Here is a 15,095-nt window from a genome sequence, read left to right on the forward strand (position 1 = left end):
AAACGAAGCTCCTCTACCCTGAGAAAATATCCTTCAATATTAATGACGTCAGATAGAGATTTTCAGAAAAACAAACGCCAAGAGAGTTCTCAACAACAAACCCACACTCAAAGCAATTCCACAGGGACTTCCCTGGAGGCGCAGTGCCTGCCAATGCAGGAGACACAGTGCCTGCCAATGCAGGAGACACAGGTTCGAGCCCTGGTCTGGGAGGGTCCCACATGTCACGGAGCAACTAAGCCTGTGTGCCACAACTACTGAGCCCACGAGCCACAACTACTGAGCCCACGTGCCACAACTACTGAAGCCCACACGCCTAGAGCCCACATGCTCCACAACAAGAGAAGCCACCGCAATGAGAAGCCGGCGCGCCGCAATGAAGAGTAGCCCCCGCTTGCCACAACTAGAGAAAGCCCGCGTGCAGCAACGAAGACCCAACACAGCCAAAAATAAATTTTAAATAAATAAATAAAATTTAAAAAAAAAAAAAGCACTTCCACAGGGTGTTTTTTAGACTGAGGGTCATTGACCCTACATGGAAGCTCAGAGATGCAGCAAAAGACAAAGAGCAAAGAAGTTCAATTTTTTTTTTTTTTTCTGGCTAGAACCAAGGATCCATGAAGGAAAGTCAGGAGGTGGGAGGCTGAAAGATCCATGAACCCAGAACACAAAGGTCCTGAATCCCAGGCGGGAGGAAGAAGGGAGATCAACACAGAAATATGGAAGTTAAGCGAGAGGAAAAGTCAAGCCTTCAAGGACGGATGGAAAAGTTACAACGAAGGAGGTGAGTAACATTGAAATACTACCTAGAGTACAGACAGACGGTGATTCAACAAAAGCCATTGGGTTTGGGGTTCAAGAAGCCATAGGAATCTCTGAGAAGAGAATTTTAAGGAAATGATGGGGATGAGAGCCTGACTGCATAAATGAAAGAGTGAGCAGTAAAGGAAGCAGAAACAGCAGGTGCCATTTCCACGGGGAGACCTAACAAAGACCTACTTCTCCAACATAGAACTTTTGGTTACTCCCCTCCCAAGCCTGCCTCTTCCATAGTCTTCCATACATGGCCTTACTACCCAGTAGCTCAAGCCAAAATGCAGGCATAACCGTTCACTCCTCTCTTTTCTCCGTACCCCAGACCCAACCAATCAGCAATTCCTGCTGACTGAAGTCCAACCTGCATTCTATACCTGACCATCCCATTGCTTAGTCCAAGTCCGAGTCTACCGTCCTCTCTTCCCGGAATAACCTTGAACAGGATAGGGGTGAGGGGATGCTTCCATTCCTGCCCCCTCTAACCCAGCCTCCCTGAAGTGACCCTTTGGGAGGAAAAATCAGACCATGTCTCTTCCCTGCTTAAAATCCTTCAATGCCCCCCACTGTGGTCAGAATAAAACTTAAATTCCTGACCACCGCCCTCCCCTCCATGAGCCCCCCCAACCCCGCCCGACTGAGCCTCTCCATCTCTTCCAACTGTCCTCCCCCACCTGCACCAGCTTCGTGCTCGCTGGCTCTCTCTCCCATCCCTGGAGCACGCCAAACTTGTTCTTGTCTCCAGACGTTTGCACTGGAAGTTTCTTCCTCTGGATCTTGCAAAGCCAGATCCTCCCTGTCATTTGGTTCAAAATTACCTCCCCAGATAAATCTTCCATAACCAGCCCACTTCACATGACCTCCCTCCATCTGAGACGTTCCGGTATCACATCACTGTGTTTTATTTTACTCATAGTACTTAGCATCTGTACTTATCTTGCTTATTAACTAACTTGTTTATTGTCTGCGCCCCTCCCCCACACATTGGAGTGTTAATTCCACTAGAACAGAAATCACTTCCCTCTTGCAAATTGCTGAAAGGCCAATGCCCATTCCTGCATATTATCTCAAACTTAAAGATAAGCTGAGGGCTTCCCTGGTGGCGCAGGGGTTGAGAATCCGCCTGCCGATGCAGGGAACACGGGTTCGTGCCCCGGTCCGGGAAGATCCCACACGCTGCGGAGCGGCTGGGCCCGTGAGCCATGGCCGCTGAGCCTGCGCGTCCGGAGCCTGTGCTCCGCAACGGGAGAGGCCACAACAGTGAGAGGCCCACGTACCGAAAAAAAAAAAAAAAAAAGATAAGCTGAATAGGCACTGTGGGGGAATGTACAGTCTATAAGAGACGAGTATAATAGGACTGCCAAGTAACACTGGGGGCCAGTTAAAGTAAGATAATGAAACCGAGCAGGACCCCGTGGGGCTCCTGGGCATGGGAGCCTTTCTGTTCAGCCTCGATGACCTTCGCCGAGTTCCAAAAGGCAGATTCAAACAGCTGTTAATCAGGGAAGGGAGGGGATGCAGAGACAAGGGAGGGGCAGCCAAGAAACAATGGTGCAGCTTTGAGGCAGGGTCCTGGTTCCACCTCAAGGGATGCACAAGACAATATCTTTAAACACTTTATAGAACTAAAACCCCCAACAAATGGAAGATGTCTGCAATTCTTCATTCCAGAGAAGACCACCTGAGGCCAGATTAAAGGAACCAGAGAAGTTTATCAAGAGATTACCTGAGGCCAGATTAAAGGAGTACAGGTCCTGCACACACCCTAATCCTTATCAGTAACCCCACCCTTGAACCATTGCTATAAAACTTCACACCAAGAATGCTTTGAGGTCATTTAGATTGTTTTTAAAACTGGGTGGTCCTTACATGAAAAAAAAACATGTTTTGACTTTGTGGTGCTAAGGATTGATGTTGAAGGTTTATTCAGTCTACAGCCAGGCGATACTAAATTTTATTTTGGGATGTTGGCATTTTAGGAAGATTTAAAGTTGAGGTAAAAATCTTTAGCAGACAAAATAGCAAACCCTCCTTATTCATGTAAAATTTTGAATACTTGTATCCTCTACTATTTTCTTTAATTATTGGTCAGAGTTAGGCCAGACTATTCCATTCTAAATGAAAATTAAGCACTTTGGCCATTTGTTTTCTTAACAAATGCTAATCAAGTGAAAGAATAAGTATGACTAATACTAGTGTATCTATCAAATGTTTATGCTGTTTTATACATTTTGTGAGAAATTTTTGTTAATACCGCAATTAGGGAAATAAAGATTTAGTAAATTCTTAAAAAAAAAACTCCTCACCAAATCCTCCCAGGTTGGGACACACAGTTTTGAGAGGCACAAGCCCGCTGTGTCCCCCTTTGCCTGGCAAAGCAATAAAGCTGTTCTTTGCTACTTCACCCAAAACTCTGTCTCCAGGATTTGATTCGACACCGGTGCACAAAGGTCGAGCTTTCGGCATCAATAAGCATCAACTTTCATCTTCCAAGACTTTCCTCAGCTACTCTCGACAGCCTGGGAGGAGTGTGGAAAGGTAGATAAGAGAGACAAACCAAACTGGGAATGGATGTGATGGACAGAGCCAAAGGCCAAAGGATTATGACATCACTGAACTGCCAAGAAAGCAGATTGGAATGGGACCCCAGCTGGGAGCTGATGGATTAGGATAGATGAACACATAGGGACCATGGACGTGAAGTTGCAAACAGCAGGGAAAACCAGTAAGTACCACGGGCACAACAGATGGATGACATTGACATCGTAGGTGGAATGCTGAGCTCCAAAGGCAGAAGGTCTGACCTGGAGATTTTGGAGACGCATACTTTGACAGAATGACAAGGTCTAAAACGGGTGAGTCCCGAGGCCTCCAGTCTATCCCTGAACTGCTGCCTGCGCCTCCTGCCACCGCTGCCAAGGCTGCCCTATCTCACTCAAGCAGGTGTGGATCTTCCTCTGGGTGACTCGACCCTCCTGCAATTATCATCTTGGCTAAAGAGTACAATGACGAGTCACTGAAATGCTAAGGGAAGAGATAACATCAAGAAAATTTAATTCTTGAGTGCCTGCGGATTCTCCCTTCTTTTCTTTAGCTAAGGTTTTGTTGTTGTTTTTTTTCTTAACTCCTCTTAACAGGGTTATCAGAGTTCACTAGGGGAGAGGGAGAGCAAGGCTATGAATGGCTGGCAGGCAAGCATGACAGTCCAATCTGGGCTCAGTGACAAGAGAATAAGAAAAAGATTATAGGTGACTTTTCCTCCTGAATTACAGAGAAGGGGGTGTGGATTCAGGCTGCTCACCTCATCTCTCCGTAGCATCACTCAAGAAAAGGGGAAGGATTGTAGGGTTTCTAGTTGAGGCTGCCAGACACAGGACATAGAAAAATACAGGACACTCAGTTAAACTTGAACTTCAGATAAACAATGAATTTTTTTTAGTATATGTGTACGCCCCATGCAATATTACTAGCAATTACTCATTGTTTATCTGGAATTCAAATTTAATGGGCATCTTGTATTTAATCTGGGAACCCTAACCCTACATGCTAGACGGGAGGGCCCAGGGCCGAGTCCTTAAACAAAGGAAACTTCTTGAGTGGCTGTGCTGAGAGGCCAAGTGTTCTGGGGTCATTCTGAACATGATGATGGTAGAGATGAATGTCCTTATATTTACTGTTTAACAATGAGAGAATTCAATAACAATTATGAAACTGCACAACTCAGGTTGGGTCTTGAACCCAGGCAAAACTCAGATTTGGGACTTGAACCCACTGTCTTTTAAGTAAGATCACACACCTGGTGTCAGGACTTAATGAAGCTCAGGTTCTTTATGTCTCAGAGTAGAAGGAATTCAGTGAAAGGCAAAGTGGTAGGTAAGAAGTGGATTTATTTAGAGACATACACATTCCAGAAACAGAATGCAGTCCATCTCAAAAGGCAAGAGCAGCCCTGGGAGAAACACGCTCTACAGAGTTTGAGCCATCTCAGAAGGCGAGAGTCCCCCAAATATGGGGTAGTTAGTTTTTATGAGCTGGGTAATTTCACAGGCTAATGAGTGGAAGGATTATTCCAACTATTTTGGGGAAGGGGTGGGGATTTCCAGGAATTGGGTATTGCCCACTTTTGGCCTTTTATGGTTGGCCTCAGAACTGTCATGGCACCTGTGGGTGTGTCATTTAGCATATGCTAAGGTATTATAATGAGCAGGTAATGAGGCTCAAGGTCCACTGGAAGTTGAATCTTCTGCCATCTTGGACCTAATCGGTTCCAAGCAATTTTTGTGATATCCTCAACGACTATGTTATTCTTTTAAAGGTTGTGCCCTGCCCGCTTCCCTCCTGTTTCAATTATATATACATATATAATACATACACACGTACATATACTTATATGAATGTATTACATATTAGGCTTTGCAGCTAAGTGACAAATTGCTTTGCGGCTTTACCCAATAAAAAGAAAACAAAAGTGCAAGGAAGTGAGTTAACGTGGCTGAGTTTTGTCACTTGCTCTGGTGTGAGTAGTTTGTTGGACGTGTGTGTTAACTTCGAAATTTGTACTGCTCCTGGTTTTCATTATCTTGCCCACCATAAATTAGGGTTTTGGAAGGGAGAAACAAGAGAGCCAACCTCCAAAGTAAATATATTCTCAAGCCTGTGGTGTATCTAAGTTTATTTCCCATTTTTCACAACCACTTTCCAAGTAACCATAATACAAAATACTGTGGGCCCAAGAGAGGACAAAAACGCAGAGCATCCCTGAGTCACTATTTATTTTGTTAGAGTGGTGATGAAAACCAGGTCATTCTCAATCATAGCAACACAGACCTGGGCGTTCTGAGACATATGTTACGTTCCGTTCACGTAATTCCTAGAGGCAGTGTTTTCCAAAGCAGAGGGAAGATGGCAAAGGACTTCTCTACCCAGCTGAGCATTATGGCCCAATTAATGTCTACAAACCTGAGGAAAAAAGGAATATCATAACGTTGTAGTTTTCCCCCCAGCCTCTCGGTAAGAAATTCTTAAAAACCAGCAAATGTCAGCGTGCAGTTCAGCCCTCATCACTGCTCTGCAACGGGGAAAAACCATAAAAAATTGCTGGAATAGCTGATGGAATATGAGTGTCTGTGAAAGAAAGCTGTTGTGAGGAAACCTCACACAGTTAAAGAAAAAGCTCTTAATTTACAACCTGGGCTGACAGTCTGTTCCACACTGACTCAACAGTCTTGAATAACCAGTCTCAGCACACCGAAGTGTCTCATGCCAGAAGATCCTTAACAGGGCTGGGCAACTTGGAAGGGACCATACACAGGCCCAGATGGTGCACATCTGGTCAAAAATTAGCAAGAGAAAGAAATCAACTTCTCAAATCCACAGGCAGGTGGTTTGGGGCTTCCCAGGAGGCCTGCTTAGGAAGGGCAGCATGGATGGTTCTAAATCGATGGTTTACAAACCTTACTGAGAATTAATGAAGAATCGGTACAGGGCAGCAGGAACCAAACCGGTGACAAGATCATGGGAGCTCTCCTGTCCACCTCCTCTTGATAACTGCATCATGTAACCAAGACATCTTTAACAACGCACCAAGCAGCAGGCACCAGACTCAAACCAATCAGGCTCCGACGCTAAATTATAAGATAGAAATTTCCAAGAGAACAGCTCTGTGATAGGGTCTGTAGGTATAAAAGCAGGCCAGAGACAATTATAGCGGGAACCCAATGGCTACTGCCTCCTCATTTAAGCAGCAGAAAAATGGCCAGGTGCCCCTAAATATAGGGCAATAATAAAAAATGAAAATGAGGAGGCCCGTCCTCTGGGCAGGGTTCCGGGTGGTCAAAAGAAAAGGCGAAGACCACTGAGGCAGGAACACATGACATTCTGTAAGTTTCCTGTGACAAGTCAGCAAGTGGGGCCTGGAGTAGCCTCCCGCGGGGGGTTGGGGGGCGGTGCTGGCGAAGCGGCCCAGGTGGGGCTATATTTGGGATCCGGATGCGCCCCGCCCTCGTGGCCGGCGGGGGAGACAGGGGGTGTAGCAGAGGCCTATCTCCCCAGTGCCCAGACAGTGACGATCCCCGGGTGTGACCGCAAAGTCGTCCTCTCCAGCCCGGGCACAGCCCCCGGGCGCCCTGGCTGGGCTTTAGGTCCGCGCGCAGCACGTGGAAGTGCCGGAAGCGCCGCGTCCCGCCCCCGGCCGCGCGGGGGCGCAGGGCGCAGGCGCGCTTCTTCAGGGCTGGGCGGCGGCGGTGCGACTCCGGGCCGCCAGGGGCCGCTGTGGAGCGGCCGCACGGGCCCACGCCGTCTGGACCGCGAACGGCTGTCCCTCTTGAGCACGGCTTTGCCGGTTTGGCGGGGTGAAAGGTTGCGAAGATGGCGACGGCCTTGAGCGAGGAGGAGCTGGACAATGAAGACTATTACTCGTTGCTGAACGTGCGCAGGGAGGTGAGGCCTGCGATGGGCCGCCGTCGGGGCTGAGGCTAGGCCGGGTCGCTCAGGGGGGACCGAGCTGGCGGCGACCGCCCCGTTCCCGCCTCGGGCGGCCGGAGCCTGGCGGGGAGGCCGCGTGACCCCGGCTGACGTGCGCGATCGCCGGCCGGCCAGACTGTTCCCACCGCCCCGACCCTTGCGCCGGGGATGTCCTGGCCGGCCTCTGCCCCAGCTCTCCGCGGCCGGTGCGCCGCGTGCGCTGTGTCAGGGCAAGGCCAGAGGCCCCCGCGCCCCCAGGAGGGAACAGGGCCCCCGAGGTGGAGGTGGAGTGGGGGTCCAAGTCCTCCGGGACCCGGTGCCACGCTCGGCTCACACATCCGCCCAGGCCCAGGGGCTGTGTCATCGCCCCCAGCCCGCAGGGTGGGAAACCGAGTCTTAGGCACCAAGGTCAAGGCTACCCGGGAACCTCCCCAGGACTCTGTCCGGTCCCTGCGTCTTCCATGGGGACATCCCGCCTCTGAAGTGAGTCCAGGCTCAGAGGCAGGTGTCTTGTGTCCTCCTTTTGTGCAGCTGTCCAGAAATTCAAGGAAGAGTCTCCCGGACAAATAGCCTCATTTCGGAGGCCCAGGTTAGGGATAAGCTAGGAAACAAGTGATGCCTCAAGCACGTCCTCGACATGTGCGCCCGTTTCCTTACCGGATGAAAGATAACACGAGTCTCACACTGTGTCTAGCACTTAGTAGGGGCCCAGTAACTTTCCTTTCTTGTTGATTCTACATTTGAGGTCAGCGTGAAGGTCAGGGAGGCTTCCAAGGTCAGGTCACGAGGTGGATTATTTCTTTCTAAACTGCTGGGTTGGGTCTTCCCAGCCCTGCCAGAGAACCTCTAATTTGGGCTTAGATTTTCCAGTGATCCGAAGTAGCCAAGTCTGGTCTAGTCAAGCTTGTGTTGACTAGACTAGGGCTGGTCAAGTCTGTGTTGTCAGTAGGTCTGCGTGATGTTAATAATAGCTAACGTTTTGTGAGGGCTTACTTTGTGCAGGGGCAGGGTGCTGAATGGACACTTTATGTTTTTGCACTTAATTCTCATATCAGACCTTAAAGTAGGCATTCAGATAATTCTTGATTTAAAACCGAGGAAGTGAAGCATAGAGGGATTAAATAAGTAACTTGCCCAAAGCCACACCACTAGAAATCGAGAGAGTCTGGATTCAGCCCTGGGCAGTCTGACTCTGGAATCCCAGTTCTTGATCTCTGTGCTGTACTGTCACCCTAGCTTACCACTTTTCAGACTACAGAGCTGCCGGACTCCTTGGGCACCCCTCATAAGAATCCCTTAAGTGTGTTAGTCACTACTTGCTATGGAAACGCCCAAAGAAATATTTTTGGGAATTGCAGATCTTGTTAGGCTGCCATAGGGCCACCTGGAGATTCTTGTAACTAATCAACGGTAACCTTTGGCCTTCATTTTTTCCCCTTTGAGTGGAGCTATTGGGCTAGTTATTCTTTTTGTTTTGTGTTTTGTTTTGTTTTGTTTGGCTGTGCCGTGCGGCTTCTGGGATCTTAGTTCCCATACCAGGGATCAAACTTGTGCCCCCTGCAGTGGAAGCACAGAGTCCCAGCCACTGGACTGCCAGGGAATTCCCTGGGCTATTCTTTTTCTCCAGTTCTTAGAAGCAAAGTGGTAAATAAAACCGGCTTTTCTGAAATCAGCCTTTTTTTCCACTCATTTATAGTTAGTCTGGTTATCAGTAATTGAGCAGCCATTTATTTACCTGTTTACCAGGCTTACTGAGTCTTAGGCCGCTGCAAATGATATAAAATAATAGGCTTGGCCAGAGTCCTAGGTAAACATTTGTCAGAGGTATAAAACTACCAGAGTGTTCGGACCCGTCATTGTTATTGGACTGATGGGTGGAAGCCAAAGAAATATTTCTTTAAAAAAAAAAATTTTTACTTCTCGGGATGAGTGAAGGCACCTCCACGTTTATGACTGTAGGTGAAATCCCTATGAAACATGTCCTCTTGCTTATCATCTTGTGTTGCCGTTGTCAACAAACAGTGTAAAACACCATCCCCTCTGGTGTGGAGATTTTCTCTCTCAGGGTTCCACTAGAAGAGAAGCTCTGAAGGTGATCTCTGGACTTGATATTTACTAGGATTTTTTGTGAAATTAGAAATCAGCCTGAAGTTGAAATACCATGATTTAGCTGAAGAATGAGAGAAAAAATAGAAGTAATCTTTATTCTTACCTGTGTGGTCAAAAGAAGGTAATAACCCCTGTTGATGTGTTCGCATTCGGGTCTACGGCTTGATGACCCTGAAGTGTAACTGGGAGGCGAGGTCCTCTTCCCACCAGCGCTCCAGAGCACCTTCAGAACTCTCGTGTTAGAAAGTTCAGAGACTTTCCACCAGGAGTCTCAGATGGAAGCAAGCTGACACAAAACCAGGGAACTCTGTTTAAAAGTTTCAGATTTACAGGCATAATACATGATAATGACAATGGAGTAATGTAGAAATGTCAAAAATCAGCTTAAGAATCTCCCATGCCCATGTTTTAAACTTTAAAATATCCCCTTAAATTGTATCCCAGAGAGTGAAGCAGGCAGCTAGACAGGACTTCCATGACCTTTAATAATTCCCTTTCTCTTAAAAGAGAAAAAAAAAAAAAAAACTCCCTTTCTCTAGCGTTCTGGATTTCCTGTTTGCGGAATGGAGCCGCTGTCTGCCTGTCACACATTGAGGGGAAGGAGTAGTTTATCATTAACTGGGCACATTGAAACCAGATTGGCATCTCTGGTTTAGGTAGTCAGATGCATCATCAGGGGCCTGAAATCTAACTGATTTGAGATTTCTGAGGTGATTTGCCAAAATTTATTTGGAGAAAGGATTCCTGAAGAGTAAGAGTGAAATTTTCTTGATCTCTATGCTCTTTATAGACATTATGATTGACACATTTTAAACCTGATTTATTCCTAAATACTTGAGTTTAATTCCTACTTAACCATTGTTGTAGTTGAAAGAGTTTCATTTTTATGCGTGTCTGCAATGTTTATAACCTGTTTTAAGATCTCCGGTCCCAGTGGATTGAGCCTTAAAGGAGCCAATCTCCTTTTCAACTTTTAAACACTTTTGAAATAAAACAGTCGTTAAATAAAAAATGAACTTAAATAAAAATGTATTTTCTTGTAGTCCACATATGGAGGTCAGTGTTCTGGGATCTTTATCCTTCCATGACAGCTGTGAAACTAGAAGACTAGAAACTAGAATCAAAACCTAAATACAAAATGGTATAGGGTCTTGTTCTTTCCACAGTTTTTGGTTGCCTGGGTTTCTCTGGCTATAGGTTACAGTTACAGAGTGGGGCTAAAACTTCAAGTTTGGACTGCAGATGGGAGGAACAGGCTAGAGCACTAGAGGAAGGTCTGCTGGTGACAGCCAGGATTGACCTGGGGGACAGTCACCCAGCCCCCCAACCAGGATGGCAGGGCCATCCGCAGAAACTGAATGTAAAAGCGTTGGCTAAGCCAGGTGCACAGTTAGGTGCCTAAGGCAGTGAGGTGCTGTGTGTTTGTTCTTTCGTTGCTTATCTAACCTTATGGGCAGGTAATTTAGTCTTAATGAGGGATGTAAAGGTGGGTCTAAGAAGGTCATTCCTTCAATGAGTTTCCTATCTGCTGCATTAGGTTGGATGTTCACAACAGTGACCCTGCTTAAAACGAGTGTGCTGGGCAAGTAGTGTGAGCCTTGGTTGTCCAAAAACCTGCCTTATCCGGATGGTAAGGCGTCCTGTCAGTGAGCATGCCTTAGGAGCAGGACTCCCAGGCCGCCCTGCCACCTAGGTGAGCTTGAGCACGTCATTCAGCCTCAGAGTCTCCTGTGCTGACCTGCAGCGCACTTCACGGAGGAGGCTCACTGTGGGGCTCTGCAGCCAGAAGGCCCGTATTCAAAGCCCAGCTTTACCCCTGGGAGGTTTGTGCCTCTAGGCTAGGGGCTGAACCTTTTTGCTCCCTGTTTCCCTGGATGTTGAGATGTAGGTAACAGGTGAAAATGTATTAAGTACTCACTCTGAGCCAAGATGTTGGCAGTGGAGCCTGAGGGCATGTGTAGAGTACCTGGCGAAAGTAGGCATTCGGCTAATAATATTTATTGTTGCTACTTCTTGGATTTTGATAAACATGAGGTTTCGCTAATTTTAAAAAGACATACATATACATAGAGGGCTTTGGGATGCCTCATCCTGGCTAAATCTGCTACTGTAATAATTAAAAAACATAGTGCCAGAATTTATGAATTAGGTTATGAATTCCCAAAGCTTTCTTCGTTCTTTCTGTTCAAAATACTGAGTTTATTCTCTTCAAAAGACGATTTTCCCTCTGAACTCTTCCTGCAGGGTCATTAGTGTGACTTGGGTGGCGGGCGCAGTGGTTCCCGGAAGCTGGGGTTAAGCATGGGAGTGGAGTGCAGAGCCAAGGGATGATCCAGAAAGACGGTGTCTGGAGTAGAGGCAGAGTGGGACCCACAGATAAACTTCTTGTGAGCTATCAGCTTTGAAGAGGCCAGGCAGAGAGGGGAGGACCTAGCAGAGGCAGAGGTTCTGCTCCAGTGACAGCAAGACAGCACTGGCGGTCAGGAGGGTTCCTGGGTGGAGCTCAGAGAGGCTTCTGGGGTCTCCCTGTGGGTGGGGAGGGGGCCGTCACGGTGTCCTGCTAGTTCCAGTGTCATCTCATAATGGGATTAGCAAACACCAGGAGGTTGAATTTTCAAATTGTTTTCTTCAGTAAACCGTAAGCTAGTTATTACCTTTCTGCTTTGGACGTTTTAAACAATTGCATCTTGAAATTTTAATACTCCAGTTCTGCATTATCTACCAAAATACCTCTTTCTTCTTCTTTTTTCTTTCTTTCTTAAAGAGAATTCAATTGAAAGCTTTTATATTTGCTGTGAGTTCAGTAATAAAACCATGGAGAAGAGAATATGGGATACGCAAGCTGCACGCTTTGCTTGGCTATGGAATTTTAGTGTTCACTTCTATTAAACTTTCATTTTAATTTTACTTATGTGTTTTATTTATACCCTACCTTGTTCAAGAGAGGATTTAAGACAGCTAACAGAGATGAAAAAATAAAATAGCATAAAAGGGGGCACCAAAAACAAACAAACAAAAAGGCCATTGGGAATATTGCTGCTTTATTGCCACCGTCGTGGCCCACGGGTTGTACAGATCGCACCCCCTTGGAGAAGCTCGTGGCCTGACGGCTGCATCCTGCTCGGCTCTTGGACATTTGGAACCACTTCTGCTCGCAGTGAGTGCACAGTGTTCCCTCCTGGGTTTGCTGGAGCCAGAACACTCTTCAGCAGTAAAATGCCAACAGACACCAAACCACAAGAATCCTGCGCGAGTGGGCAGGATGTAACAGATGCAGACGGACGAGAAGGAAAAAATAAGCCAAACTCTGGATGTAAAGAGAGGATCCGAACCATCATTTTTGACCCAGAAAGGAACTTGAGTTCATGTCACTCAGATGCTGGCCTTTTTATTTACTGTCCTGTCTCAAAGGCCCCAAATAAACATGGACATGACTAGGAAGAGAAATGAAAAAGTTGTACAACGGTAGGAAAGTCTTTTCTAAGCCCTTGGAATGACCTCTAATCAGGAATCAGAATTTCTGCTCCTTTGGCCCGTTTGTTCTCATGTGTTGTCAGCAAGGGGTGTGCCTGGAGGATGGGACCCCCCATCGGCCCCGCAAACCTTAAAGGTGATGTGGGCCCTGCTTTTTTTCTTTTTTTAGTATTTATAGAGTTCTGTCCTTACCGATTGCCTAGTCCTTTTTTTTTTTTTTTTTTTTTTAGTGTTTATTTACTTATTTGGCTGCGCCTGGTCTTAGCTGTGGCATGCGGTATCTTTAGTTGCGGCGTGCAGGATCCAGCACCCTGACCAGGGATCGAACCCAGGCCCCCTGCATTGGGAGCGCAGAGTCCTAACCACTGGACCACCAGGGAAGTCCCACCTAGTCCTTTCTTGAACTTATAATGCCATCTTGGGGATAATGCGTTCTATAAATTTTGTAAGTTTTTTTCCTTCTATGTTAAGTAGAACTTAAGTGTTCTAAGGTTATTCCTAGCTGTAGAAACTTGGAATTGTTTGATCAATCTCCTGTTTAGCTTTTCTGACATATTCACGATTTGATTGTTTCTCTCTTAAGCCCACCTTTTCAAAATGAAGAGTCCTGAAGTGGTGGTAGAAAGCCAGCCTCCAAAATCATGAGAAATATAGTGTGTGCATCTGACCTCTATACTTAACACAGGCGGGTTTTAGGGAAGGACAGCTGAGATCACTTAGCCCAGTACCTGGCATTTTGGGCACCTATGAGCGTGTTGATGATGGCGTAAAAAGGCCAAAGATGGAGGTGGAGCTTCAGAAGAGGTCAGTGGCTTAAAGAGCAAAGCCTTTGAAGTCAAGTCCAAGTTTGACTCTCTAGCCCCCTGATATGGGGCAAGTTACTTAACCTCCCTGAGCCTGCTTCTTCATTCATAAAATCCAGACAGTAATTTTACTGTCATAGGGCTGTTGGGAGAATTAAGCGAGAATGCACGTAATTGCTTAGCACAGTAATGGGCATATTATTATGTAAAGTAAATGCCAGTATATTTTTATTAGTATCATGAGCATAAAAGTTAATAAGGAATGCTCTTACTGATCTGTAGGCATTCTTTATAGAATTTGGGCGAGTCCTTTGTCTGACAGATGAGTATTAATATCTGTCCCCTCTCTGTAGTTTGCCTTTCACTCTCGTAAATGTTCATGAACCGAAGATCGGTTTGAGCCAGGCCACACAAGTTATCATTTCTAGCCAGCTTTTGGGTCAGGGGTACATGATCAGATAAACTTCTCCATCTCAGACAAGTCATTTAGTTAACCTTTTTGATCTTCACTGTTTTTATCTGTAAAATGGGGGTTCTAATACCAATCTCAAGACATTTTATGAGCCTTCAAGTGTTAAATGAGGAAATATCGGTGAAAGCACTTTATTAGCTTTAAGTCTGTGCAGATGCGTTTGTGACACCACTGACAGCCTCGAATTCCCCTTCAGCTTTTGCGATGCTCTCCTTGCCCTCCTTTCTCACGTTGCCAGTTGCTCATTTCCTGTCTTCCTTAGAATTTCCCCAGGTTCAGTCCTCACCAGCTCGGCTGGTTTAAAGTGCTCTGCTTGGGCCCCGCATCTCTGCCTTCTGCCCATTATTGCTTACGTGTTAGATTCACCTGCCTCCCAGGTTCTCCTGACCTATGCATCCCAGTCAAAACCCCGGATGCGCTTTGGCTTTTCTTCTCCGCATGGTATTGAGCCCCTTCTCGACTGTCCTGTAAGCCACTCAGTCCATGAACCCCCTCGACTCCAGCCGACTTTGACCCCTTCATTTCTGTTTCAACTTCTAGGCTGCCAGCCAGCCAACCAGCCCTCATAACCTCAGCCTTACATTTCTGCTGTAGTTTTCTTCAGGTCTCTCTGGTTTGCCTTCTGTCAGCTTTAGTCAAGCCGTACAAGTTAATATTAACACACGGTACTGATCACATTTCTCTAGCCAGAAACCTTTTGTGGCTTCCTATTGTTTATTGGGTAAGGAAGGGTCAAACTCTTGGCTCCCTTTTTAAAGCCCCTTACAAATTAGATGTTTTCTCTCTTTTCTGCCCCCTTTGTGGTGATGTTCTGCTTTCTTCCACTGCAAAGCAAGCTCCATGTGGTCAGGGACCATAGTTGTCTGGTTCGCCATCAGGTCCCTAACAGTGTGGGCACATGACAGGTACTTACCAGATGTTTGCTGCATGGATGAGCAGGTGGGTGGATGTCCACATTGATT

At 46.6% G+C, this 15,095-nt stretch overlaps 1 protein-coding gene across 1 annotated transcript in view; it reads left to right on the forward strand.

Moving 5' to 3' along the window:
* The first annotated feature begins 7,116 nt into the window (after positions 1-7,116).
* DNAJC11 (DnaJ heat shock protein family (Hsp40) member C11) overlaps positions 7,117-15,095 on the forward strand; it is a 71,857-nt gene continuing 63,878 nt past the window's right edge. Inside the window, exon 1 of the mRNA XM_022598264.3 lies at positions 7,117-7,251. Within this exon, the coding sequence (XP_022453972.2) occupies positions 7,180-7,251 (72 nt within the window). The 5' untranslated portion in view covers positions 7,117-7,179. The remainder of the gene's footprint in view (positions 7,252-15,095) is intronic.

This window comes from Delphinapterus leucas, chromosome 1, assembly GCF_059928025.1.
Source record: "Delphinapterus leucas isolate spDelLeu-1000000601 "Yukka" chromosome 1, BTC_Dleu_Yukka2, whole genome shotgun sequence".
In the NCBI taxonomy this organism is placed as follows: Eukaryota; Metazoa; Chordata; class Mammalia; order Artiodactyla; family Monodontidae; genus Delphinapterus; species Delphinapterus leucas.